Consider the following 25,209-nt stretch of genomic DNA (forward strand, 5'->3'; position numbering starts at 1 on the left):
AAAGAGGGCAGAGAAGATTTGCTAGGATGTTTCCTAGACTTCAGGAATTGAGTTACAGGGAGAGGTTAAACAAATTAGGACTATTCCCTGGCGTGTAGAAGAATGAGGGGAGATTTGATCGAAATATTTACATTTATGAAAGAGATATATAGAGTAAATGTATAATTCTTTTTCCACTGAGGGTAGGTGAGATACAAATCAGAGGACATGGGTTAAGAGTGAAAAGGGAAAAGTTTAGGGGGAATTTCACACAGACAGTGGTGGGAGTGGAACGAGCTGCCAGCTGAGGTGGTGAATGTGGGCTCAATTTTAACATTTAAAAAGAATTTGGACAGGTACCTGGATGGGAGAGGTATGGAGGCTATGGTCAGAACGCAGGTCAGTGAGACAAGAGAGAATAATAGTCCAGCATGACTCGAAGGGTCTGCTTCTGTGCTGTAATATTCTAAGAAGAAAAACCTGACCATTTTTTAAAATCAGAAATAGATACAGGTGCATGTGATTCATTTTGGTTTTTGTGCCAAGGATAACCAGCAAAATCGTTAGCTGAACTGAAAGAAACTATGGTGTGATTCTCACCATTCAGAAATGTGACTGAGCTCCATGTTAAATTCTAACTCCGTGTTAAAGGCAGGCTCAATTTTATCATTTAAAAAGAATTTGGACAGGTACCTGGATGGGAGAGGTATGGAGGCTATGGTCAGAGTGCAGGTCAGTGAGACGAGAGCATGACTAGAAGGAATGGGAGAGGTATGGAGGGCTCTGGACTGAGCGCAGGTCAGTAGGACAAGGCAAAAAAAAAATGCTTTGGCACAGACTAGAAGGGGATTGCTTTGTGCTGCAATGTTCTATGGTTTTACAATTGTCTGGATATATTGCAATTTTTCAGATTTAACAGGAATTTTATAACTTTAAAGAATGTACTTCCTTCCTGTCTCAATAATAACTATTTCCACCAATGATCTTTTTTCCTTTCTGGTTTCTGGATTGGCATGCCAAAAATTTCACAACCAGAGGGTCTTACCCCATCTACAACAAGTGTTCACTATCAAAGAATCTTTCTTGTTTCATGAGGATCTGATCCCCTCAAATCTCCACCACCCCCCCCCCCCACCAGCTATCCCTCTCCTCTGACTTGTTCCACCCCACTGATCCCTACCCCTGCTGGATTTTCACTATCCCATCTTCCCATTTGAACTTTCCCTCTCTGAGATAGAACATTTTGTCCTCAGTGGAGACCTTCCCTTCGACTCTCTTCACTTGTACCTTAAGTTCTTCACCCACCACTATGTCAAACTTTTCCTCTGACGTCTCCTAGGCTAGTTCAATGAGGATTCAGACAATAGCTCTCAATTATCTCCTCTTGCCCCTTGAACAGGATCCCATCAAGAAACTTCAGTTCACCATCTCCCACACCATTACTGACCTCATCACTAGCAGTAGTCTCCCTACCACAGCATCTAACCTCATTGTTTCCCAACCCTTCATTGCCTGAGTTCTGCATTCTCTCCAAAATTCACAACCCTTTTGCTTGTAGACATATTGTCTCCATTTGCTCTAACCCTCACGAATTAGTATCATCATACCTCGATCCATTTTATCCCCCTTGGCCCATTTCTTTCCAACGTATCCAGGCCACCTCACTTTTTAATGTGTTTACACTTTCTTTTAGTATAATTCACTTCTCATACAAATACTTGTAATTTCCTTCCTTCCCTCAGAACTTTGAAAATTAAACAACTAAAACAATAAGTGACAAACAGAACAAATGATAAAAAGAAAAAGAAAAGAAAAATTCAGCCTACCGCCAGTCTTTCTAATCTACTTCCACTCTGAGGTGCTTCATTGCTGTTGTCTTTATGTATTTTGATAGCTTTTTAGAACTTTGGGCTATTGTTATAGCTGCACACCAAAGTGCTCTAGATAAGGTTGCCATATTTTGGCGAAAGTATTGTATTTATTTCTTAAATTATGTTGTTTTCTCCATGGACATGCAGTTGTGCATCTCCATGGACTATCGAGTGCTGAGTGGAGGGAGTTAGACTTCCAGGTGATATGCAATGCATTTTTTTGCTACCGATTGGGCAATATCTACAAATTTAATTTGGGATTTAGTTAATGTTCTGCCCACTTCCTCTAGGCTTCCCAACAAATACAGCTCCAGATCCAGCGGGAAGTCTGTTCCCGTAATCCTAGTTAATATATTAGATAATTCCAACCAAAAGGGGCTCACCTTCTCACAGGTCCATGTAGACTATATGAAGGTACCAATTTCTAATCCACACCGGAAGCACATTCCTGATATTTTTGATTTTCCTTTACGTAATTTTTGTGGTGTGAGATATAATTGGTGTAAGAAATTATTGTACCTATCTTAGTCTGGTGTTGATCACTAATGTTATGGGTTCTCTTCTTAAATCTGACCAACACTCTTCATCGATCATTATTCCCAATTCTGACTCACCCCTCTCTTGATCTTTGCAGGCCTCTTTTTGGGCTCTCACTTTGAAGTACTAAGCACATTCTGGATATAAATTTGGAAGTGCCTTCCAGTTGAAGTAGCCCTTCCACCTCATTCCTTTCAGTTGGGGTCATGGTAGGGCCCCATTTTTCCCCCAGGAAGGATCTTAACTATAGAAAGTAGTGAAACATTCCATTAGGCAAATCATATTTGTTCTTCATTTGTTCAAAGGACATGAGCTGTCTATTCTCACATCAGACCTCAATAGTTCAGATTCCCTTTAGGTGCCAAGTATCCAGAATTTTGTTACCTAAATTTATAGGCATCAGTTTAGTTACATATTAATGATGCTTTTGACGATATTACATCCTCTTTACTGATACAGTCATTAATTTCCTTCCAGATTTTTACCAGATTTTTTAGGATGGAGTTATCCATTCTTTTATTTATTTAATTACTTGGTATTTGTTTGATAAATGAAATCATTCCCCACCCCCTCCACCCATTTTGGTGGTTCACCTGCTTCACATAAGGATGCAAGGAACCTCAACTGGGCTGCTAAGTAATATTTTCTAAAATCAGGTAACCGTAGGCCCCCCCCACCCCCAATTTTATAATCCCACGTCATTTTTTCCATGGAGATCCTGGAGAATGTCCAATTCCACAGGAATGTTCCTATGCTGCCATTTAATATTTAAAAAAATTGTGGTAGATAAATAGGAATGGATTGAAATAATTACTGTAATCTCGACAACACCTTCATTTTGATACAGTTCACCCTGGCCATCAAAGTGATGGGCAGGCTTTTCCATCTGTTAAAATTGTCTTTGATTTCTTTCCCCCCCCCCCCCCAAGGATAGGGGTATAGTTGAGTTTGTACAAGTTTCCCAGGCTCTCCACATCCTTAATAGCAGGCTTAACCAGTCCCCTTCCATCATTACCCTTCTACGCCTGGCAGAACGTACTCTCCCTCAATAATTTATTCTTTGGCTCATCCCACTTTCTGAAAGTCAAAGGTGTAATATGGGTACTCACATGGGTCTCAGCTAAGCCTGTTTTCTTTGTTGGAGATGTGGAGCAATCCATGCTGCAAGCCAACACAGACAAAACACCTTAACTGATTATCTGTTACTTTGATGACTATATTGGTGCTGCTTCCTGAATCCTTGACAAGCTCTACAACTTAACCTTAACCTCAAATTCAGACATTTAAACGTCCATATAGCATGGTAACAGGTTATTTTGGCCCACGAATCTGTGCCGCCCAATTTATACCCCATTAACCTACACCCCCCAGTATGTTTTGAATGTTAATAGGAAACAGAAGCCTCTGGAGAAAATCTGTGTAGACATGTGGAGAATGTACAAACTCCGTACAGACAGCATGGGTCTGGCCCCAATTTCTGGCACTGTAAATGTGTTGCACTAACCGCTATGCCAACCATGGCTTCGTCCTTCTCTGGGAACTCTCTCCTTGAACTCTCCAACTGCATTTTGGGAGACAAACTCTCCACTGATATCTTTTACAAACTCACATTTGATTACATCTCTTCCCACTCTCTCTTCTGTAAGGATGTTATTCATATCCATTAATTCATCTGTCTCCTAACCCTAACCCTTCCCACTAATTGCCCCCTTGGTACCTACTCTTGCGACTGCATGAAGTGCTACCCTTGTACCTCCTCCCTCACCACTGATTGGGATCCCAAACAATTCTTCCAAGTGAAGCAAAGTGAATGGTTGAAGTTGGGCCCTTGAAAGCATTTAAGTGTGCAGATGAACATGCGAATTGTTTAGACATAAAAGACTATGGACACCATTCTGAGATATTGGGTTAATATGGCCTGTTTCCATGCTATGAATAATTACCAGAAAGGCAGCTGAAGGTGAATGGGCATAGAGTCCTCAATTAACTGATCTAAGTGTAGGGGGAGGACATTTGGACAGTATTCCTCTCATCTTTCTCTCTCTCTTTTCCTGCCAGGAAATCAACATGCAATGTATGCAGACTGAGCTGCATGAAAGAGCCAACTCTTAAGCACTACCTAGGCTTGCATGAAGAATGACTGTCTAGGATCAGGTAACCAAGGTAAAATTGTGGCATAGTTGCAAGAAGTGAAACTGTTCCTTTTGAAAATAACAATTGTGTGTATGTGCATGTGTAGGCATATATGCTTAGGTGTGTGCATCCTTGTGTGTGCATGTGCACGTGCAAGTGTGTGTACAATAAAATACAGTGAAATGCATTGATTATCCAGCCATTAATTCTGTATGATTGCTGTTAATTTGCCTGTGTTATAATTTTTTTTCTATTTGATATATTTCAGATCACAGTGGATTTGGAGGTGGTAGATGCTGGATCATAACTTGATAATGTCAGAACACGATTTGACAGATGTGGTTCAAATTGCTGTTGATGATTTGACTCACGATCAAGCAGGTATGTACAGAAATGATAAGGAACAAGGAATTTTTGAGACTAGACATTGCTGGCAAGTCTAGGATTTGTTGCCGATCCAAAAACATCATTCACAAGGTTGTGGCGATCCACCATCCTGAATTGTTGAAATCCTTCAGTGTAGAACCTTTCACAGCGATTCAGATTTATTTATTGCCAGAGTACAGCATAACATCGCATACAACCCTGAGATTCTTTTTCCTGCAGCGAGGCAGAATTACTACTTGTTGGCAGTGCAAAAAAACAGACTGAACATACGTAAACAAATAAAGAAATGCAAAGAATGGTTTAAGATTGAAGGGGGAAAATTATAAGGGGAACATGAGGAGAAATTTCTTTACGCAAAGGGTGGTGGGGATGTGGAATGAGCTTCCGACAGACGTGGTCGAGGCGGGATCATTGGTTACATTTAAGGAAAGACTAGATAGTTACATGGATAGGAGAGGACTGGAGGGGTATGGACCGGGTGCTGGTCAATGGGACTAGGAGGGTGGGGATTTGTTACGGCATGGACTAGTAGGGCCGAACTGGCCTGTTCTGTGCTGTAAGTGGTTATATGGTTATAAACAAACAATGGCGTGAAGCAAGGCTGCGTTCTTGCACCAACCCTCTTTTCAATCTTCTTCAGCACGATGCTGAACCAAGCCATGAAAGACCTCAACAATGAAGACGCTGTTTACATCCGGTACCGCACGGATGGCAGTCTCTTCAATCTGAGGCGCCTGCAAGCTCACACCAAGACACAAGAGCAACTTGTCCGTGAACTACTCTTTGCAGACGATGCCGCTTTAGTTGCCCATTCAGAGCCAGCTCTTCAGCGCTTGACGTCCTGTTTTGCGGAAACTGCCAAAATGTTTGGCCTGGAAGTCAGCCTGAAGAAAACTGAGGTCCTCCATCAGCCAGCTCCCCACCATGACTACCAGCCCCCCCACATCTCCATCGGGCACACAAAACTCAAAACGGTTAACCAGTTTACCTATCTCGGCTGCACCATTTCATCTGATGCAAGGATCGACAACGAGATAGACAACAGACTCGCCAAGGCAAATAGTGCTTTTGGAAGACTACACAAAAGAGTCTGGAAAAACAACCAACTGAAAACCTCACAAAGATAAGCGTATACAGAGCCGTTGTCATACCCACACTCCTGTTTGGCTCCGAATCATGGGTCCTCTACCGGCATCACCTACGGCTCCTAGAACGCTTCTACCAGCGTTGTCTCTGCTCCATCCTCAACATTCATTGGAGCGATTTCATCCCTAACATTGAAGTACTCGAGATGGCAGAGGCCGACAGCATCGAATCCACGCTGCTGAAGATCCAACTGCGCTGGGTAGGTCACATCTCCAGAATGGAGGACCACCGCCTTCCCAAGATCGTGTTATATGGCGAGCTCTCCACTGGCCACCGTGACAGAGGTGCACCAAAGAAGAGGTACAAGGACTGCCTAAAGAAATCTCTTGGTGCCTGCCACATTGACCACCGCCAGTGGGCTGATATCGCTTCTAACCGTGCATCTTGGCGCCTCACAGTTTGGCGGGCAGCAACCTCCTTTGAAGAAGACTGCAGAGCCCACCTCACTGACAAAAGGCAAAGGAGGAAAAACCCAACACCCAACCCCAACCAACCAATTTTCCCCTGTAGCCGCTGCAACCGTGTCTGCCTGTCCCGCATCGGACTTGTCAGCCACAATCGAGCCTGCAGCTGACGTGGACCTTTACCCCCTCCATAAATCTTCGTCCACGAAGCCAAGCCAAAGAAGAACAATACAGAGGAAAAAAAAACTTAAAGAAGTACAGAAGTAAGAGCCCTTAAATAAGTCCCTGATTGAGTTTGTTATTGATGAGTCTGATGGTGGAGGGGAAGCTGTTCCTGAACCTGCTGATGCTAGTCTTGTGGCACTTAAACCTCTTACCTGATGATAGCAGTGAGATCAGAGTGTGTGCTGGATGATGATTGCTGCTGCTCTCTGAAGGTAGCCTTCCCTGTAGATGTTCTTGATGGTGGGGAGGGTTGTAGGCTGTTCCACTATCTTTTAGTTTGGGGGGATTAGTGTCCCCATACCAGACCATGTTAGCAGCCCACTTTCTACCACAGATCTGTAGAAATTTTTCCAGATATTCCGATGTTGTGCCAAACCTCCCCAAACTCCTGAGGAAGTTGAGGTACTGATGTGCTTTCTTCAGTATGCCATTTGTGTGTTGAATCTAGGAAAGATCTGACACCCAAAAACTTAAATTTTCCCACCCTTTCCACTTCTGATCCCCCCAATAATCACAGGATTGTTCACATCTGCTTTTCCCATCCTGAAGTCAACAATCATCTCTTTGGATTTTGTGATATTAAGTGTGAGGTTGTTGATGGTGAACCATTCAGCCAAGTTTTCAATTTCCCTTTTTATACAAATCACTACCCTGGTATCGTCAGCAAACTTGTAAATGGAGTTGCTGTCGTACCGAGCCACATAGTGGAACGCGTTAAATGAGTAGAGCAGGGGCCTGATGGCGCTCCCGTACTGGTGGAGATTGTGGAGGAGATGTTCTTACTAATCCTCAGTGATTGTAGTCTGGAGGTGAGAAAATCCAGGATCCACTTACATAGTGGTGTTGGGTCCTAGGTATTGGAGTTTGTTAATCAATATCGAGAGGATGATGGTGTTGAGTGTCGAACTGTAATTGATAAAGAGCATCCTGATTTATGCACCTTTGCTGTCCAGGTGTTCCAGAGGTGTGTTTAGTGCCAGTGTGATGGCATCGTCCCTAGACCTGTGTTATGATAGGTGATCCATGTTGCTGCTTGGACAGGAGCTGATATGCTTCAACACCAGCCTTTCAAATTGGAAAATTCAAATCCTTTCAGTGGAATTCAGAATTTTGACCCAACAAGCGTGAAGGACAGTGTTATATTTCCAGATTAGGATAGTACGTTATTTGGACAGGGATCAGCAGGTTGTGGTGTATCTAATCACCTGTTGCCCTCGTTCTTCTTGGTGGTAGAATTTGAAATTTTGGGAGCTGCTTACAGGAGCCATCTGGATGAGTAAGTGAAGTGCTTTTTGGAGATGGTAGCTGTTGCCCTGTGCTCTGATGGTGGGGAAAAAAAAATGTTTAGGGTGATTAATCGGTTTCCAGTTAAGTACTGCTTTATCTAGCATGGTATGAATCTCTTGAGGGTTGTTGGTGTCACACTCATCCTGAAAAGAGGAGAGTATTCCTGATTCATGCCTTGTAAATGATTGTGACTTCTCGGAAGATCACCAGCCTCTGAGAAGTTTTAGTTGCTATGTTCCTTTTGAAAAGAACAGTTGAGTTTCTGGTCAATTATTTCCCAAGAATATTGATCTTGGTTGACTCTGCAATGGCAATGGCACTAAATGTTAGGAACAACTAGTTAGGATACTGTTTTGTTGGATATGATTATTGGCTAGCACTCTATTGGTAAGAATATTTGCCACTTCTCAGCCTTGACAGAATATTGTATGTCTTGCTGAATGCTGGTATGGGCTGCTTTATTTGCTGAGTTCGTTTAAAACCAATTGAATGGTGCAATAACCAACAAATATCACGTTTGACCTGATGATGGAAGGAAGAAAATTTTCACCATTTTTGATCTACCAAAATGTAACTAGTAATTATAGGAACTTCACTTTAGCCACACACCATGAAAGTAGAATTATACAATGGAATTTCTTTGGAGAATTCTTGAATATAAATTCTGGATAAACTTATTGTTGTTGCATTTAAGTTCTAAGCTCATGAGTAACATTCTTATTTTTCTTCTGTAATTCGGCAGTTGGGAAGTCCACTTCAGTAGCCTTGTTTGGAAAATCCAGAAAAATCATTTCTTCTGTTTCTAAGAATATTATCTCACAATGTGTGATGTGAGAACATTGTAGTTGGTTACTATAAAATTGAAGTCCTCATTGTGATCATTGGTCAAGCTGAATTTTAGTTTGTTATTTGGGATCAAACGTGCTTAACTTAAGTTGACAATGAGAGAAAAGCCTGACATTTGGCAAGTAAATGAAAATATATAAAAAAAGCACAGATTCTTGGAAATCTAAGATAAAACAAAAAAAGCTGGAAACTTTTTAGGTCGTATCACATCTGTCGGAAGAAACAGTTGATGTTTCAGTTCCAAATCTCTGTATCAGCACTGGAAAAGAAAACAGAAAGGCTTGTAAAGATACAGGAGGGTATTGGGAGACTGGATGTCCTTGATAGGGTGAAGCCAGGTGACTGGGGAATAAGTTATAAACAAGATATCTGATCAATGTCTAGTGGAATCAGAGAGTGAGAATGCAAATGAAAGAATGTACGAGTTACAAATCAAGAGCAGGAAGGTATGCCCAACAGATGAAGCATTTTCTCCATTCCCAGTGGAATTTAAAAAAAGTTTTGCCTTTGAACTCGAGTACAATGAAGTCATCCCACAGTCCAGTCAAGAACCTACCTGACATACATTCATCTTCCATCCAAAAGTTGATTATTAGCTGTGAAGGGAAAAAGCTTATTTTGAAACAAAGGTGTTTTAGCTGAAATTTTCCCTTGAATACCTATAATTTCATTTTTTAATTCCATAATTCCATCAAATGTTTTAACACTGGTAAATTATAGTTAGTTAATAACTGAGAATTCCATCGATAAATAAATTGATCCATCCTCTTTTCACCTAAGTTAATTCAATATTAGCCCATATCGGAAGGTTGTCCACTTGAAACATCCTATTAATGAATTTCAACTGAGCTGATTCATAATAATTTTGAAAATTATGGAGTTGCAGACCTCCTAGTGCGTATCTCCAAGTTAACTTCTGCAATGCTACACTCTGCCATTTTATCTTTCCACAAAAATATTCTCACCAAAGTATTCAAATCTTTAAAGAATTTTTGAGGAATCCTACATGAAATTGACTGAAAAAGATATTGCATTCGGGGAAAGATATTCATTTCAATACAATTAACCTGTCCCATCAACATTATAGGTAAATTCTTCCACTGATACAAATCATATTTAATTCTAGACAATAAGGGTAAATAATTCAATTCAAGTAAATTATTATAATTACTCTCAATAATAATAATAATACCTAAATACTTAATCCAATCAGACCATTTAAACTTCACAATCTGTCTACAAAGTGAATAATCCACTTCAGTTAAAGGCATAATTTCACTTTTTTCCTCAGTTAACTTTATATCCCGATAATACACCAGAGTGTTCCAATCATTTATGCAAAGTCTCCAAAGATTGCAAAGGATGTGTTAAATATATCAAGACATCATCCGCAAACAAGTTTATCTTATATTCATCAGAATTTACCATAATACCTTTAATAGTAATATCCTGCCTAATCATCTGGGCCAAAGATTCATTGACCAAAGCAAACAAAGCTGGTGACAAAGGACAGCCCTATATGGTTGATCTAGATCATGCAAAAGGTAAAGATACATGTCCATTTGTCACCACTCTCGCAGTGGGATTTTTATATAAAGCCTTAATCCAACCAATAAAAAGAGGCCCAAAATTAAACTTTTCCAAAACTTTAAACAAAAATCTCCGTTCCACTCTGTCAAAAGCCTTTTCTGCATCAAGGGAAATTACCATTGGTTGGTCAGATTGTTCCTGAGAAATATTAATTAATGAAATCAACTTTACAACATTGTCTGCTGAATAACGGTTCTTGATAAAACCTGCCTGATCTATGTGAACCAGGTCAGGTAAACATTTAGCCAATCTATTAGCCAGAACTTTGGCTACAATCTTATAGTCCACATTTAAAAGATCCTGCTTTCAGGGAATCTCTATCCTTCTTAAGGATAATAATTGCTTTAGAAAAAGAATCGGCGAAAGACCCAATCTTTTCTGCTTGATCCGAAACCTCCATCAATAAGGGAATTAATAAATCTTGAAATTCCTTATAAAATTCAGAAGTAAACCCATCATCACCTGATGACTTACCACTTGGCATAGACTGAAGTTTGTCGATCAATTCTTTAACAGTAAAAGAAGCATCCAATTCCTTAATATCCTTATCCTTCAAAGAAGGTAAAGTTAAACCAGATAGAAAATTTTCAATTTTAACCTCATCTTGCAATACCTCAGAAGTATGAAAGCTGTTATTCTTCTCTTTTGGAATTCAGCTCCCTGGTCCAAATTTAGACCAATGTTGCAGTAATATCTGCAGTGTAGTGATCCTGGTGAAGTGATAAGGAGGATACTGGGAGCATTAACTATTGCTAATACATCCAGGAATTTGCTGATTAGTTAGAAATCTACCTGGTAATCCAAAATGAGACTCCTGTTAATTAAGTTTTTGTTATTTTATTTTTTGATATACATATTAAAAAGCAGGCCAGGAATACATTTTATATTGGTCAGGTTTTGGTGTATGGGTCTTAGAAGCAAGGGAAAGGAGATGAGTCGATGGAAGAAGAAACTTCAGAGGGAAAGAGGATATATGTTTAGATGGGATCTGAGAAGGTGATTGGAATCTGTCCAAGTAGCTGGTGGATGCAGATGTTCTCACAGCATTTAAGAATTATCTAGACAAATACTTGAATTGCAAAAACATTTACCAATCAAGCGCTGGTTCATGGGATTAGTACTTGATGGTTGTTGAAGCTTGTTTCTATGCTCTGTGATCCTGATAGTCTGACTCTAAGCTTTCTTGTAGGGACTAAAGACCACTGCTGCATTAAATCTGTGGGAAATTATTACATAAATTAATGGAAGCAGTTCATTTTATATGTGATGCCCAAAGGCTTCATGTTATGACCTATAAGATGCACAGCCAAAGATAACTGTAAATCTTATGGTAAAACATAATATGAAATACTGAACATGTATAAAAAATATTGTCTATTTCAGAAGTTTTGGAGAATGATCAACCCACAGATGGAGATGCACAACCAGCTCTTAAACGCCCACGTGTAGAAATTTCAAATGGGCAGCCTAATCAAGATGCCACAATAAAGGTATCTTTTTGTTAAAATAATACTTTTTGAGATTGCCATTTCAAAATTATTGCTCAAATATATGAATCCATGGATGTCACTGTCATTTTCTTAAGTTTGAAGTTTGTACAAAACAGCTTTTTGAATTAATCTCATATGTTTCTTCAACATTTAAATGAAAACTCACAAGTAACTTGCATTTGTGCTTGGAACAGATATGGCATTTTGGGGTTTTGAGTTACACAGTTTCTGGTAGCACATTATTTTTGATCTTTTCTTTCTGAGTAGAAGCATTCATTCAACACACTTGAATGTTTGATGTCGTAGATGAAATATACAACCATGGGTTAGCAGTCACAACTTTGCTTGTCATTTTTGTGAAAATCTGAAGCCCTGTTTAAAAAGAATCATTGTAGTTTAAACAAATTCTACTTCTGTTAATTTCTGTAACCGTCTACACAGTTACCATGTCCAGGTATCATTCAGCTAGTCTCAACCTTTCTTTTGGCAATGTTTCCCTTGGGACCCCTTTCCTGTGAAGCAGTGAGGTTTGGTTTCTTACATACTTCTCTCCTATCGACTACATTAAAAAAAATGATTTCATTCCGAGGCCTCTGTTAAATGTGATGTGGCCCCCAGATCTAAGTGACCCAACCTTTCTTATACTCTTGTTTTAATTAACATATCAATGACCTGGAGTTTGCTGGAATGAACATGTAAATTTATTCACATATCTGCAAATTTATTTCCTCACTCTTCATCTTAAATTGTTTGCTTGAAAATGTGAATTGTTAAAGTGGCAACTGGGAGTATGCTACAAGGCAGGACCATTAGTTTCTTTTCATCCTATTAATGTTTGGGATGGGAAAAGAATCAGAAAAATAACAAAGAAAATGGGGTGAATAATGGGGAAAAAAAAACAAAGGTGAAAAGGCTATTTATGAAATGCAAAAAAAAATTAAGAAACATGGAGAAATTTACTTTGGAAGTAAACAACCAATTTCACTTGTTTCTTTTCTGGTTTGAGTTGCTTGTAAGAACATTAATCACATTATTAAAAGTGTTTCTGCTTCATTATACATTACTTTTCTACAACTTTTTTATTGTAATTGAGGTCAATTGCAATCCTGTGGATTTTATATATCAATTATGTAAAATTCTTTACATTCGCCCAGCACATACATCTTTGAAGCATACCATGTTAAATAAAATTTTAAATTTATTCCACCAGATGGTGACTTTGCTACATATCTAGAGTAGTTTTTGCAAATGCCAGTTATTTAGAAAAAAGATCTTTGCATCTAAAATACATTGTGTTCCATCTCATTTTGTGGAACATAGTTGAAAATTACTTTTGTTAACTGTAATTCAAGCACCACTGTGTAATGGAGTGTAACTTAAAAGAAAATTTAAAACCTTATAATTCATATGATTTCCAACAATTATGATCATTAGAGCATTAATTTCTCCTTGAAGTGTTTCTATCTGAATATCTGGGAATATCTACTTGTCCATTTCCATATACAGATTGTACCTCTAATCTGGCGATATTGGGACCTGACCATTGCCAGACCACAGAAAATGCCAAAAACAGAAATTGACCCCTAAGGGAACCCCCTATGAAAATATATCAGAGGTAGAAGAAAGCTTAAAACAGAAAATAATATTGTGGGGGGGGGGCACGGTTAGCATAGCAGTTAGCGCAACGCCTTTACAGCACCAGCAATTGGGACTAGGGTTTGAATCCCGCACATCCTGTAAGGAGTTTGAACAGTTAAGCATTAATTAACTTCCACAATATGTTTTGTGAAATATTGTGTGAACACCATATTTTATACTTAGCAAAGCTATATGGGATACTTTAATGTACCTGTAAACTTTCTATTTGTAAGTAGGGATCACTGTGGGGACCGACATGGGGCTGTGGGGAGAGAACAGAGCAGTGGGATCAGTGTGGGGACTGACACAGGGCTGAGGGAAAGAGCAGGGCAGTGGGATCAGTGTGGGGACTGACATGGGGCTGTGGAGGGAGAGTGGGGAAGTGGAATCAGTGTGGGTAGACCATGGGGCTGTGGGATCAACACAAGGCTGTAGGGAGAGAGCAAGGCAGTGGGATCAGTTTTGGGTATACAGTATACAATTTCCTATAGCTAGCAATTGCTTTTTCTAAATTGCTGCGGACTTGCTCGTGGTAACTGAATAATTGTGGGACCGTGGACATGTACGTGGTTGGACGTTGCTCGAACAGGTGTTTTGCGGTGCAGATTCAAAATGTGCCAGACCACAGAGAGGTACAATATGGACTGTGCATATAAACGTCGGGTGCTTCAGGGATTTCATAAAGCATGATCAGTATTGTGAGTAAAACACAGAAGTCTGCAGATCAGTAAAAACACAATGCTGGAGAAACTCAACAGGTCAAACCAAGTTTTTGTAAGGCAAAGATAAATATAGCCAACTTTTTAGACTCAGTTTTGCTTTAGTTTGTGATTGTCTGTACCATTCAGTTAAATGTGAAAATAAAGAGACCAGGAACTAGAGAAGCACTTGCATCTCAGAAGCTGAAATTGAAATAAAATATAACAGATGCATGAAATATGAAACAAAAACACAGAATCATAGATTAGGGATATTTAGCAAGTTAAATAACATCTATGGAGAGAAAAACCAAAACCGTGTTAGTGACCCTTCATCAGAACTGGAGGTTTTTTTAAAAAAAGGCTTTAACTTGCAGGGAAGAGAAGGTGTAGAGATTGGATGTGAGTGATCATGAGCAAAGCAAGGTTGCCAGTTAACATGAGTGCTGTCAATGTCTGGAGTTAAGAAACAAAATAGCTCCAAAGTTGATGCAGAACACTGCATTTGCTGGAAATCTGAAACATGAGAATGACAAAAATATCCAGCAGATTAACTGGCCTCTGTGAAGAGGGAAAAGCCTGAATTAATTTTATTTGCTGATGACCTTCCATGATATGTGGTCAGATTTGATACAGACAGGAAAGGATGGTTATTTGAAATTGTGGCATAGAGAATTGAAGTGATAAGCAGCTGGAAATTCAGGATCACCCTTGCCAACTGAATAGAAGTATTGTGCAAATTGTCCAAACTGTATTTGATTTTGCCATGTGTTTGACACCTTGACTTTCGAGTCCACTTCTATTCTGAATTTGATCTTTAGAATCCTCCACTCTTCAAATAGTGGCCAACATTAGTTTCTGGAGCTGCCTCGCATTTTCCATCGAGGTATATTGCAGCCTTCAGAACTTTAAATTCACCCATTCCTGTTTGTATCAGAGCAGACCAGTTTCAATACAATGTCATTTACCTGAAATTTTAACATGCTATTTCTCTTTCACACCTACTGCTTGGTTCTCCAGCAATTTCTTTTGTTCCAAATGTTCAGTAACTGCTGTTTATATATTTTAATTTATTTCTTTCCCCTCTCTGAAAGAGGGAACCAAAACCAGTTATTACATTATCTGAATAAACACTGGTCTCCATCCTTTCAGATATTCCTTCTCCATCCTGCTGCCTCCTTGCTTATCTGATGAAGGGTTATTAATCTGAAATATTTAGGCATTTTCAAGTTTTCTTTATTGTCATGTGCACAAAATATTTTTCATTTGTTTGCCCTGATTTCCTTGCAAAGGCACTCAGAGGTGCCAATAGTTCAATAGCACTATAAAAACAAGAAAGAAAAGAAAAGAGAGTCCCATCAGCAGGTTTGAGTGCTCCTTGGAGCTGCCATCTCCTTCCTTTCCCGTAAACTCTGTATTTTATAGCATTCTGTCTACTGCGGTGAACCTGAACTCGAGGCATACTGGTCACTCGCCTCAGTCTCTGGTTTTGAACACAATTCAACTAAGATGCTGTTAGGACCTGAGACCCTTTGGCAGCCCTGCATGCCACAAGCCATAGGCCTGACACCTGGTTCTCAGAAAATGGCTCTCTACAGTCTGGTGTGAATCCTTTGGCTGTCAAACCCCATGCTGGTTCACTGCTGTGGTTTTCTGCTCTGTAGGGTCCTCTTCCAGGCTTCTCCCTCTTGGTGGGTGTTGTTCTTCCACTCTGGTGCCCTTCACTGGTTTGTTGCTCTGTTGGGAGCCTCAACACTCATTTGTCTGGGCTACCAGACATGATGTCACCATTTTGGACATCATGAACCTACAAGGGTCTGTGATTTTAAAAAGTTCTGGTGGCATTCTTCTACATGGAGTTAAACCTGTGCAGTGACATTGGGTAGTAAGGCCCTGTGTTGAAGAGCTGAATGGGTTTTCCTAGTTCCTCCAGGGTCAACACCAGCAGCTTTCTATCTCAGATGCTGTTTGGTTTGAGCCTGGATAGATCAGCAAGAAAACAAGAATATTTGAACTAGACTTTTTTTTTTAATATTTTATTTTGATTTTTTTTCCCCAAAATTATACATAGTAAAATTTTAAATATAAAATATATTAAACTTTTTCTCACAAACACAACAAACAAAAAAAAAACAGTCCTTCTCTCCCTCCCTCCACCTCCCCTCCCCACCTTCTTCCATACATAGACATCCGTTCACCCTCAGAGCTTACAATTGGGGAAACTGTCTTTGAACTGGACGATGCAAACTGGGGCATGGTCCCTCATTAGAGTTTTTGAATTAAGTGAATAGCAGAAGGATTGAGAGAAGTTAGAAATGTATTTTAGTTTCCAATCCAACAACAGATGGGCCGTTTTTATAGAAGTGGAAATCTATATCTGAGCATGTTTTGAAACACACCTAGCAATCAAATTTGACAGGTGCCAGTTATAGGATTTGGTTGACGATTGGAGTTGAAGGAAATCAACCACCGTCAAAGTAAACATTTCGTCAGGATTTGTCCCTAAAAACAAAAACAATTATTTTAAGTGATCACCTGATATGAGGGCCAATTAAATGTTTCACTTGGACTGGAATTCTTAATTATATATTTAGTATGATTATTTTTTGAATTTGATTACTGTTGCATATTATAATTTTCTTTATTTTTTCTAACAAAAGCAGCTGTTGATTTTTTTTCATTCTTCTCTTTTTACAGTCCATTCTATTTGACATTAATCAGGCCATTTGTTTGCGTCTTGATAGTATTGAAGCCAAAATTCAAGCTGTTGAAGCAACTTGTAAAGCAATTGAAGAAAAGATAGATCTGGCACTTAATAAACAAAACAGTCCTATTCAGGTCCCTATGGTGGCAGGGTCGCCTCTTGGGGCCACACAGACGTGGAACAAAGTACGCAGGTAAGGTCCATGCCGTAAAATTAAATATTCAGAAAGTATGTTGCAGAATAAACACATCAGAGAATCTCACAAAGTATTAAAGTTGAGATAAATGTTGATGACAGTATAAAAATTGGGAGCTTTTACTATGTACAGGAGTACACCTTAGTGAAAAATCTTCTACGCATAATGTGATTTCTTCCTTAATTATCTGCAAAAAGGAGAACCATTTGTCTTGCATTGCCATCGTTAAAATAATTTCTGCAGTTTTAAATATAAAGCATGTTGGATCATACTTTCAACTTGTATACAACTTCTTTAACTTGCAGATGGGCTTTTAGCACCTAAATCTATGATTTGGTGATTGGTAATTGCTGGAAATGTAAAGAAACAGATTGAAGTCAACAATTAAGATTATTGTGGAAGACCTTTTTGTTTAAATTTCTTTCATAGTTTTTTAATCTTTTAAATGAATGGATGCAGAGCAAAATGCATTTAGGTGTTTACACAGGTAATTCACAGAAGAGGACAGTAATGTCCTGTATTGATGCTATATTAAAAAAAATATTGGTAGTCTTGAGATGTGTAAAGATGGATAGATCCATGGGTCCTGACTAGGTGTTCCCCAGGATGTTGTGGGAAGGAAAGGAGGAAATTGTTGGGCCCTGGCAGAGAATTGTGTATTTCCCTTAGTCACAGGAGGGGTACCAGAAAACTGGAGAGTGGCTAATGCGACTATTTACGATGATGCCGTTGAATATTGTGTGCTGTTCTGGTCACCATGCTGTAGGAAAGATGTGATTAAGCTGAATGCTGTACAGAAAAGATTCACAAGGATGTTGCTGGGACTGACAGCCTTGTTCTATGAGGAGTGACTAGATAACCTGGGACTGTTTTTCTTGGAGAATAGTAGGCTGAGGAGTGGCAGCCCTGCATGCCACAAGTGAGGAGGTTCATGATACCATGTAGGTATGGATATGGTGAATGGTCACAGTTATTTTTTCCCCCCAAGGTTAATGGTGTTTAAAATTAAGGGAGGGGATCTGTGAGACCAGATTTTCATGCATGGGAAAAGGGAGCAAGTAGCCAGAGAAAGTGGTGGAGGTGGGTGCAATGACATTCAAAATACTTGGATTGGAAAGGTTTGGAGTATTAAATGCAGGCAGATAGGAGCAACTCATGTAGGCATCTTGGTCGGCATAGATAATTTAGGCCAAAGGTCCTGTTGCAGTGACTCTAACTACGACTCAATTTATATAGATACCAACTCTTAAGGTTTGCTTTAAGTTGGATGTTCTTTCATCATCCTTGTCAAACTATGAATAGATGTTCTACAATACGAGGTGTCTTAAACTAAACACCACTCAATAATATTTGTAATTTGCAACTTCTGGAGCCTCCCATGATTTGATTTTTCTCTCAGCTAACAAATAGTCAAGGAATGAAAATGGGTGAAGAAGAAATAGCTGAAAAGAGGAAAAAAAGGATGCTTTCTGCAGTGATCTGATTTAAAGGATGTCAAATAGGGTAATGCTCATGAAGAATTTTGCAGAAGCAAATTGGATGTCTGGGATTAAAAAAAATTCTGCACAGTCTTAAATAAGTGTCTCTGTATTCTGCAACAGTGTCATCTGGTTTCAGACTCCTGTGCAGGGAAGCATTCTCGCAGTATTTACATGTCATGTCACAGGTTTCATTTCATGGTTAACTCTTTTAAACTCCTGTGAGAACACACCCAACCTGTTCAACTTTTATCCATGTGTAACTTTTGTATATGAGATCATCACAGTGAACTTTCTCTGAACCACCCTAATGATAATATATCATTCCTTAAATAAGGGGTCTAAAACTCTTCATGGTTCTCTAGACATCTCATCAGTGCCTTGTACAGATCCAGTCTGACCCACCTTATTTTAAAGTCCTATTCCTTGAAATAAAAGTCGGTGCTCTATTAGCCTTCCCTGCTGCTTATGTTAGCTTTCTGCGTTTCAAGAATAAGGACACACAAATCCCTTTATGCTGCAGCTTTCTGCAGAATTTTTCCATGTGTAATATTCTGTTGATTATTCTTTCATAGTGCGCAACATTTCCTTATTTAAAAGGGCATATCAGCATTTTTACATACTGCAGGAAAACAGGTTGTGAACAGCTGTGGTCCCAGGATTGCTTGTCATGGCACTCCATTGTTTATAGACTGAAAGATTAAAAGATACAAGTTTGTGAAGAACACTAAAATTGAAGGCGAGGTAAAAAAAACAATGAAGAAGGATATCTTAGACTACAGTGGGATCTTGATCAACTGAGTCACTGGGCTAGAAAGGCTAATGGAGTTAAATTTGGATAAATGTGAGGTTTTGTACTTTGTGTATGTCAAACCAGGGCAAGACTTGAATGGTAGAGGTCTGGGGAGTGGTTTAGAACAGAGATAAAGAGGTTCCTGGATGGGATAACACAGTGGATGAATGTGGTGACAAAGGTGTTTGACACACTTGCTTTCATTGATCAGGAAATTAAATACAGAGGTTGGGACATCATGTTACAGCTGAGCATGATCTTGTTGGCCAGATCACATTTGGAATACTGCGTGGAGTTCATGTTGCCTTGCTATGGGGAGAATGTCATTGAGCTCGAAGGGTTCAAAAATGATTCATGAGAATGGTCAGCAATTCAGTTTGAAATGTTGACCTTTTTTCTCTCCCATTGATGCTGCTTAATCCACTGAAATACTCCAGTTCGTTTTTGTGCTCGATATCTCAACTGTACCTTTACTTGATATAGTTGCTACGTGACCTGCCTACTTTCTCCAGCACTTCGGTACATTCCAAATGTTTGTATACATGTTTAGTATCAGCTATTGCTGTTTCACTTCCGTGGAAGGGATAAAGGATGAAGATTTCTCTGCTCACAAAATAGAAGTTATAATTACACATTCCAAAGGTGTATTTGTACATGGCAAATAAAAATTTTTGATGTGTGGCTTTAGTCAATAGTTACAGGTTTAAGTTCACCATTTACTATATTAGTCTGAAGAAAAGCAAAGAATGTTTCGTGATCTGGATGAGCTGGAAATATTCTTCTTATGCTTCAGGCTCTGGAGAATCACTGCAGAGAAGCAGAAGACAAATAATGCTTTGGAAAGATGATCACTAATGGAAAGGAATTTACTCTTTATATCTCCCGCAGCTGTATATGTGCTTGATATTATTTTGTATTATTATTTTCTGTGCATCTCAAGCAACAATTGAGCCAAATTACGCAGTGGACACTATTTGCAATTGGCAGAAATAAAAAAACAAAATGCTGCCCTGTCCCCTGAATATTAAATGGAAAATATTATGGATTCACCAGAGAGTGTCGGTGCTGAAATATGGACCAAAAAAACTAACTGCTGGAGGAACTCAGCAGACCACTCTGCATCTGTGGAGGCAAAGGAATTGTCGACATTTCAGGTTTTAGGCACTGCATCAGAGCTGAGAATGTAGAAGTAGCCAATATAAAGAGGTGAGAGGCAATATTGTCTGACAGGCAATAGGTCGAATCAGATGATGAGCAGATGGGGCCAGGTTAAAGAAGGGGAACCATGGGATCAGGAGAAAAATGGTTCGTTGGTGATAAGTAGAAAGAGGTGGGGAAAAAACCCCACAGGAGCAGATGGAGAGCCAAGGAAGGGTAGAAGTAGAGGCAGGCTGGAAAGTGATAAGTAGAAACACAAGGGTGCAGTTGCTGAATCTGTTAAGTAAGGAAGATAATGTGGAACCATTTAGGTGGAAGTCTGAGAAGGACATTAATTGCTAATTTTGCCAGCAATGTACACTTTGTGTGAATGAACAATTGATGTTAATAATAATATACCTTCAAGAAGCAAAAGGAGAAGGTTCAGATCATATCAAAGGCATTAATGAGACAAGGCCTTGGATTGCAGGAAAAGAGAAACAGGGCATGAGGAGGACTAAAAGAGACCATGAGATGTCCTTGGCAAGCAGGATTAAAGAAAATTCCAAGGGATTTTATACTTGCTATGAAAACAAGTGGGAGAGGATAGGACATTCAAGGACAAAGGAGGGAATTTGCGCTTCGAGTCAGAGGAAGTAGGAGAGGTACTAAATGAATACTTTACATCATTGTTTACAAAAAATAGAGGACATAGATGTGATAAGGAGCAATGGTACTTATGAATTAGGGCATTTTGAAATCAAGACAGAGGTGGTATTGGGTCCTTTAAGGAGCATTAGAGGGTGGGCAAGTTCCCTGGGCATGGTGGGATATATCCACAGTTATTGAAATAGGCAAGCAAAGAAATTATACCCTGAAGACCTTTATATCCTCACTAACAACAGGAAAGGTCTCAGAGGACTGGAGAGTGGCTCATGTTCCTTCATTCAAGAAGGGAAAAACCAATAATCCAGGAAATGATAGGCCAACAAATCTCACATCAGTGCTAGAGAATCTGTGAGAAAGAATATTTTGGGATAGGTTTTATGCATATTTAGAAAGTCATGGTGAGATTAGAGACTGTCACATAGGACCATAGAATGTTACAGCACAGAAAAACTAGCCATTCGATCCTTCCGGTCTTTGCCAATCAATAAAACTAGCTAATCCCACTGACCTACTCTCATTTCATAACCCTCTAGTCCACTCCTATTCATGTACTTATTCAATTTATTTTTTATAACTCATGAGTGACATAGAGGCCCTGATTCAAAGTGGGAGTATATGGAAGTTTATCTCGGCAAAGTTTATCTCATGCTCCAAGTGGAAGCACTGAAACCAGGCCTTTATAAGTCAAGACAGAGGTGGGAGTCGGACCAAGGAATAACGATTGATGAGCCCTGCTGGTCCGACCTGTGTTGGACCAGTTTGACTGCAATTATTAATGCACGGTACGAGCTGGTGCAATACAACCTCTTGCATCAGCTGTACCTGACGCCACAAAAATTGAACAGATGTAAGCCAGAATTATCAAACCAATGCTTCAGATGTGGCACTGAGACAGGAATCTTTGTGCATGCACCAAAGTGAAACCTTTCTGGGTGGAACTGGGTCAAATCATGGAAAATAATATAGGTAAAGAATTCCCACAGGACCCAGAGTTATTTCTGTTGGGAAACATAATGGACATAGACTCACGGTGAACCTGCCAAATTTCAAATTCAATTTGTAATGATCACATTGGCAGTGGCCAGAAAGTGCATAACGGTTACCTCAAAGCCCGACTCCTGGTTGAGTATTGTGTGCTGGAATATAGAAATGCAAAGCTTTGTTCTTCTGGAGAAAATCACTTTCAACTTGAGAAAAAATGTATGATACTTTAGTAAAAATTTGGCAATGAACACAATTATAGGGAGGACTGTTGTACCTTGCTGCCTTACCATCCCTGTCAGCCCCTCAATTGTTGAGGGGGGTGGGATCCATCCCATTTCAACCAGGATAAGTTGTGAGAAGAAAACAACCTGAGTACTGCTTGCGGTGACATGACAAACCCATAAACCCCTGATGTATATTTTATACCTTTGTTGTGAATGTCCTAAGTGTAATGTGTAATTGAAATTGGTTGAGTATTCGGTATTAAATGTGGAGGGCATGGGGGAGGGGGGGGGTGTGGGGTGCGGAAAAACCTTGAACTCTACAGGAACTTTTTTTGTATAAATTGACAATTGTAAATTGCAATGTTGCAATTCAAGAAGGGAAAAACCAATAATCCAGGAAATGATAGGCCAACAAGTCTCACATCAGTGGTAGAGAAACTGTGAGAAAGAATATTTTGGGATAGATTTTATGCATATTTAGAAAGTCATGGAAAATCATAAATAAAATAAAATCTGTATTCACTACATGGCACTAGATGGCAGCTCATTTGGCCTGCCACCAGTCTCTGAGTGAAAAAATTCCCCCTAATGTTCCCCTTATACCTTTTCCCCTTTCATATTCACTACATGGCACTAGATGGCAGCTCATTCGGCCTGCCACCAGTCTCTGAGTGAAAAAATTCCCCCTGATGTTCCCCTTATACCTTTTCCCCTTTCAGATTAAAGCTATGACCTCTGTAATTTATCTTCTCCAATCTAAGTGGAAACATCCTACTCACATCTACTCTGTCTATACCCCTCATAATCTTATAACCTCTATCAAGTCTTCCCTCATTCTTCTTCATTCCAAGGAGTATAATCCTAACCTGTTTAATCTTTCCCGGTAAATCAACTCCTGAAGACCTGGCAACATCTTAGTAAATCTTCTCTGCACTCTTTCTTTCTGATATTTTTCCTGCAACTAGAACTGTACACAATATTCTAAGTGTGGCCTCAACAATGACTTGAATAACTTCAACATAACATCCCAACTTCTATACTTTGATTTATAAAGGCTAAAATGCCAAAAGCTTTCTTTATACCCTGTCCACATGCAACACTACCTCCAGGGAACAATGTGTATATATTCCCAGATCTCTGCTCCTCTGCACTCCTCATTGCTTACCATTTACTGTGTATGTCCTACACAGATTTGCTGTTGCAAAGTGCAACACCTCACACTTATCTGCATTAAATTCCATCAGCCATTTATTGGCCTAATTTCCCAGCTGGTCCCAGATCCCTCTGCAAGGTTTGAAAATCTTCCTCACAGTCCATAATGCCTCCTATCTTTGTGTCATCGGCAAACTTGCTAATCCAATTCATCACATTATTATCTAGGTCATTTATATACATAACAAGCAATAATGATCCCAACACAGATCTCTGAGGTACACCACTTGACACAGACCTCCAGTTTGAGAAGCAACACTACTCTGTTTTCTTCCTCCAAGCCAATTTCAAATCCAGTTTGCAATCTCTCTATGTATTCCGAGAGTCCTAACCTTCTGAATCAACCTCTCTTGTGGAACCTTGTCAAAAGCCTTACTAAGGCCCATATAACCAACATCCAAAGCCTTTGCCTCATCAACATTCTTGGTAACTTACTCAAAAAACTACAAGATTTGTTAAACACTACCTACCACGCACAAATCCATGCTGACTGTCCTTAATCAACTGATGACGGTCCAAATATCTACCTCTCTCTCAGAAATCTTTAAATAATTTGCCTACTACTGACATTAAGCTCACTGGCCTATAATTACCTGGTTTACCTTTGGAGCCCTTCTTAAACAGTGAGACAACATGAGCTACTCTCCAATCCTCCGGCACCTCCCCCATGACGAAGGAAATTTTGAATATATCCGTCAGGGGCCCTGAGATTTCAGCAAGTCTCCCTCAAGGTGTGGGGGGAAATATCATATCCGGTGTAGGGATTTGTCTGCCTTTATTCATTGCAAGGCAGCAAGCACCTCCTCTTTAAACTCCATATGATCCATGAGACTTCTATTTGTTTCCCTTCCATCCTTATTCACTATGCCAGTTTCCTGCGTAAATACTGATTCAAGTATTTGTTCAAGATCTCCCCCATTTCACAAGACTCCACACTTAATTGACCTTATGGCTTTATGAGGGTCAGCTCGCAGTTGGAATATTGTGTGCTGTTATGTTCACTCCATTACAGAAAGAAGTGGAGGCTTTGGAAATAGTATAAAGAGGTTGATCAGGATGTTGGCAGGTTTAGAGGATATAGGTTCTAAGGAGAGATTGGACAAACTTGGATTGTTTTCTCTGGAGCGATCTGATAGAAACATTGATAAAATGGACTGTCAAAATAATTTCTCCAGGGCAAAAGCTTCGCATACATGCGTTAAAGGTGAAGGTAAGGAAGTTTAAGTAAGATGTGAGGGGCAAATATTTTACACAGAGAGTGGTAGGTGCCTGGAATGGGCTGCTAAGGGCAGTGGTAGAAGCAGGTACAATGGTATTGTTTAAAAGGCTTCTTGAAGGATACGTGCTTATGAAAGGGATGGAGGTGCAAGAACCAGATTTTTTGTTTGATTTTGACATCCAGTTTGGCACAGCAAAAGAGACTGTTCTTGTGTTTTACTGCTTTATGTCCTAAATCTGGTGGGGGCAGGGGGAAGCAACCTTTTAGCATGCCTGGGCCAGAGTCAGTGGTTGAATGGCAGGCTGGAGGGGTGGGGGGGGGGGGGGGGGTTGATGGCAGTGGTACTGTATGGATAAATTTAT

At 39.6% G+C, this 25,209-nt stretch overlaps 1 protein-coding gene and 1 long non-coding RNA gene across 9 annotated transcripts in view; one reads left to right on the forward strand and one right to left on the reverse strand.

Annotated features, from left to right (window-relative positions):
• Positions 1-25,209, forward strand: part of banp (BTG3 associated nuclear protein) — a 97,839-nt gene that overhangs the window by 16,985 nt on the left and 55,645 nt on the right. For 5 of the 8 annotated variants that reach the window (XR_011345881.1, XM_069901836.1, XM_069901835.1 and 2 more), the window contains 4 exons: positions 4,446-4,550; positions 4,789-4,901; positions 11,789-11,895; positions 16,929-17,128. Coding sequence is in view for 7 of the 8 variants with exons in the window: in XM_069901836.1 (XP_069757937.1) it covers positions 4,814-4,901; positions 11,789-11,895; positions 16,929-17,128 (395 nt within the window). In the remaining variant the exon portion in view is untranslated. Of the gene's footprint in view, positions 1-1,721; positions 1,838-4,445; positions 4,551-4,788; positions 4,902-11,788; positions 11,896-16,928; positions 17,129-25,209 lie in introns of all 8 variants that reach the window. The other 3 variants (XM_069901832.1, XM_069901831.1, XM_069901834.1) reach the window with 2 other exon arrangements.
• Positions 11,404-25,209, reverse strand: part of LOC138744941 (uncharacterized) — a 41,442-nt gene continuing 27,636 nt past the window's right edge. The window contains exon 3 of the long non-coding RNA XR_011345882.1: positions 11,404-11,621. This is a non-coding gene — a long non-coding RNA (uncharacterized lncRNA). The remainder of the gene's footprint in view (positions 11,622-25,209) is intronic.

This window comes from Narcine bancroftii, chromosome 10 (genome assembly GCF_036971445.1).
Source record: "Narcine bancroftii isolate sNarBan1 chromosome 10, sNarBan1.hap1, whole genome shotgun sequence".
Lineage (NCBI taxonomy): Eukaryota > Metazoa > Chordata > Chondrichthyes > Torpediniformes > Narcinidae > Narcine > Narcine bancroftii.